This window comes from Aureococcus anophagefferens (genome assembly GCF_000186865.1).
Source record: "Aureococcus anophagefferens unplaced genomic scaffold AURANscaffold_72, whole genome shotgun sequence".
Lineage (NCBI taxonomy): Eukaryota > Pelagophyceae > Pelagomonadales > Pelagomonadaceae > Aureococcus > Aureococcus anophagefferens.
This window is the reverse complement of record NW_008705623.1, coordinates 72,958-75,045: the sequence shown is the minus strand read 5'-3', so window position 1 is coordinate 75,045 and position 2,088 is coordinate 72,958. Positions and strand designations below refer to the sequence as shown.

The window sequence follows — 2,088 nt, the reverse complement described above, 5'->3', positions numbered from 1 at the left end:
CGGTCGGCACGAGTTGGTTCGTAAACTGAGAGACGACCAAAATCGCCTCCGGCCGACCGGCTCGCTCCGCACCGGAAGTACAAAAATCTTTTCGTCCGACCAATCGTCAAGCCGGATTTCAAAAGGTTGAGGTCAACTTGACCTTTTTATCGGCTCGCTACTTCGGAAGTACAAAAATCTTTTGTCCTCCGAGGTAATTTTGGGCCTCTCTCAGCTTTGCAAACCACACGCAAATCATCAAAATGGCCAAGACTCCCTCCAAGAAATCCGCCAAGGCGCCCAAGAAGGCCGCCGGCGGCAAGAAGAAGAAGACGCGCGTCGAGTCGTACTCCACGTACATCTACCGCGTGCTCAAGCAGGTGCACCCCGACACGGGCATCTCCAAGAAGGGCATGTCGATCATGAACTCGTTCATCAACGACATCTTCGAGCGCATCGCCCTCGAGGCCTCCAAGCTCTGCCGCTTCTCCAAGAAGGCGACGCTCTCGTCCCGCGAGATCCAGACCGCGGTCCGCCTCATGCTCCCCGGCGAGCTCTCCAAGCACGCCGTCTCCGAGGGCACCAAGGCCGTCACCAAGTTCTCGTCCTAAGCGCGAACTCGGCGACCGCGACCGTCGCCCCTCCTCGGGGGAGCGACGCCGTCGCGTCGGTCACCACCCACAACCACACCGGTGTTTTCGAACACCACCCTCTCGACGGAAGACTTCCCGACGGCTCGACGCGCTCGCGACGGCCCAGGCGGGTGGGCGGCGCCGCGCGCGCCCCCCCCGCGCCCCGAGAGGAGGTGCGGGCCATCGCGTTCGCCCGCGCGAGCGCGTCCGGTCGCCGCGCGGCCGGGGCGACGCGTTCGAGCCGGGGTTCGCCGACTTGTTCGCATCGACCGCGACTCCGCCGCCATACGCGCTCCACCTGCCCCCCTCTTCTCCCCTTCCGCTCCCGTATCAATCTAAAAAACACTCCGTCGTTTATATCTATGTGCGCACGCTTACGCACCCATGCGTCGAGCGCTCCAGGTCGGGACCGCCTCTAGGACGTCGTCGGGTCGTCGCCTCACGCGTCGCGCATCAATGAGAGACGTATCATCGGCCTAGACCAGCGTCGCGCGCACGCCCGACGCGTCGCCGTTGATGCGGTCGCGCGCGGCGACGGCGTGCTCGCGCGCGTCGAAGGGCACGCGGCAGCGGCCGCCGACGGGCTGCGGGACGCGGCCGAGGCGGACGCTCGCGTCGTGGCCGTGGCAGAGGTCCTTGACCTGCTTCCAGTCCATCGGCGGCAGCCCCTCGAGGTCGAGCGCGGCCGAGTCGTTCTGGTCTCTGGGTCGACTCGCCTGAACGGTGCACTCTCGCGCGCGGCGTCCGCTCGGGCCGCCGCGCTCCCGCCTCGGGAGCCAGGCGTCGTCGGGGCTCAGGGCCTCGAAGGCGCCCGCCCCGCGCGGCTCGCCGTCCGCGCCGAGGACGGCGAAGGGGAGCGGCAGGGTCCCGAGCTGGACGTTCGTGAGGACGACGCCGAGCTGGAAGCCGCCGCGGCGCCACCCCGGAGCCGAGAGGTTCGCGCTGCCGACGTAGACGAAGCCGCGGCCGCCGCGGCCCGCGCGCGCGACGAGCTTCGCGTGCGACGGCTCGTGGCCCGGCGCCCCGTCCGGCCGCGCCGCGACGAAGCGGACGAGCGCGGCGCCGCGCTTCTCGGCGACGCCGACGAGGCCGCCGCGCGTCGCCGCGTAGGCGCCCCCGAGCCGCGGGGCGTCGCCGCGGCGCGGCCAGTGCACGAGCGCGACGTCGCAGTCGTCGGCCTTGACGCGGAGCGCCTCCGTCGCCGGGCTCGCGCCGTGGAACGACGAGTAGCAGTGCGTCGGGTCCGCCGCGTCGAACGCGCCGGCCATGCGCGCCGCGACGATAACCTTGAGCCGCTTCGCGCCGATGGCCTCGCCCGGGGACAGGGCGTCGACGCCCCGCGTCGCCTCGGCGACGGCGCGCGCGAACTCCGAGGGCACGACGGGCACGAGGTGCGCGTCGTCGCCGGGGTCGACGTCGAACTCGCCGAGGAGCCGCGCGGCCCAGGCGTCGCCCGCGGCCGGGTCCTTGGACAGGA

The 2,088-nt window shown here is 70.3% G+C and overlaps 1 protein-coding gene across 1 annotated transcript; it reads left to right on the top strand.

The window, feature by feature from the left end:
* Positions 1-232: 232 nt before the first annotated feature.
* Positions 233-856, top strand: AURANDRAFT_60369 (hypothetical protein; the record flags this gene model as incomplete). The annotated part of the gene is made up of 1 exon (XM_009043832.1): positions 233-856. The coding sequence occupies one exon, from the start codon at positions 243-245 to the stop codon at positions 588-590; it is 348 nt and encodes a 115-aa protein (XP_009042080.1).
* Positions 857-2,088: the final 1,232 nt, after the last annotated feature.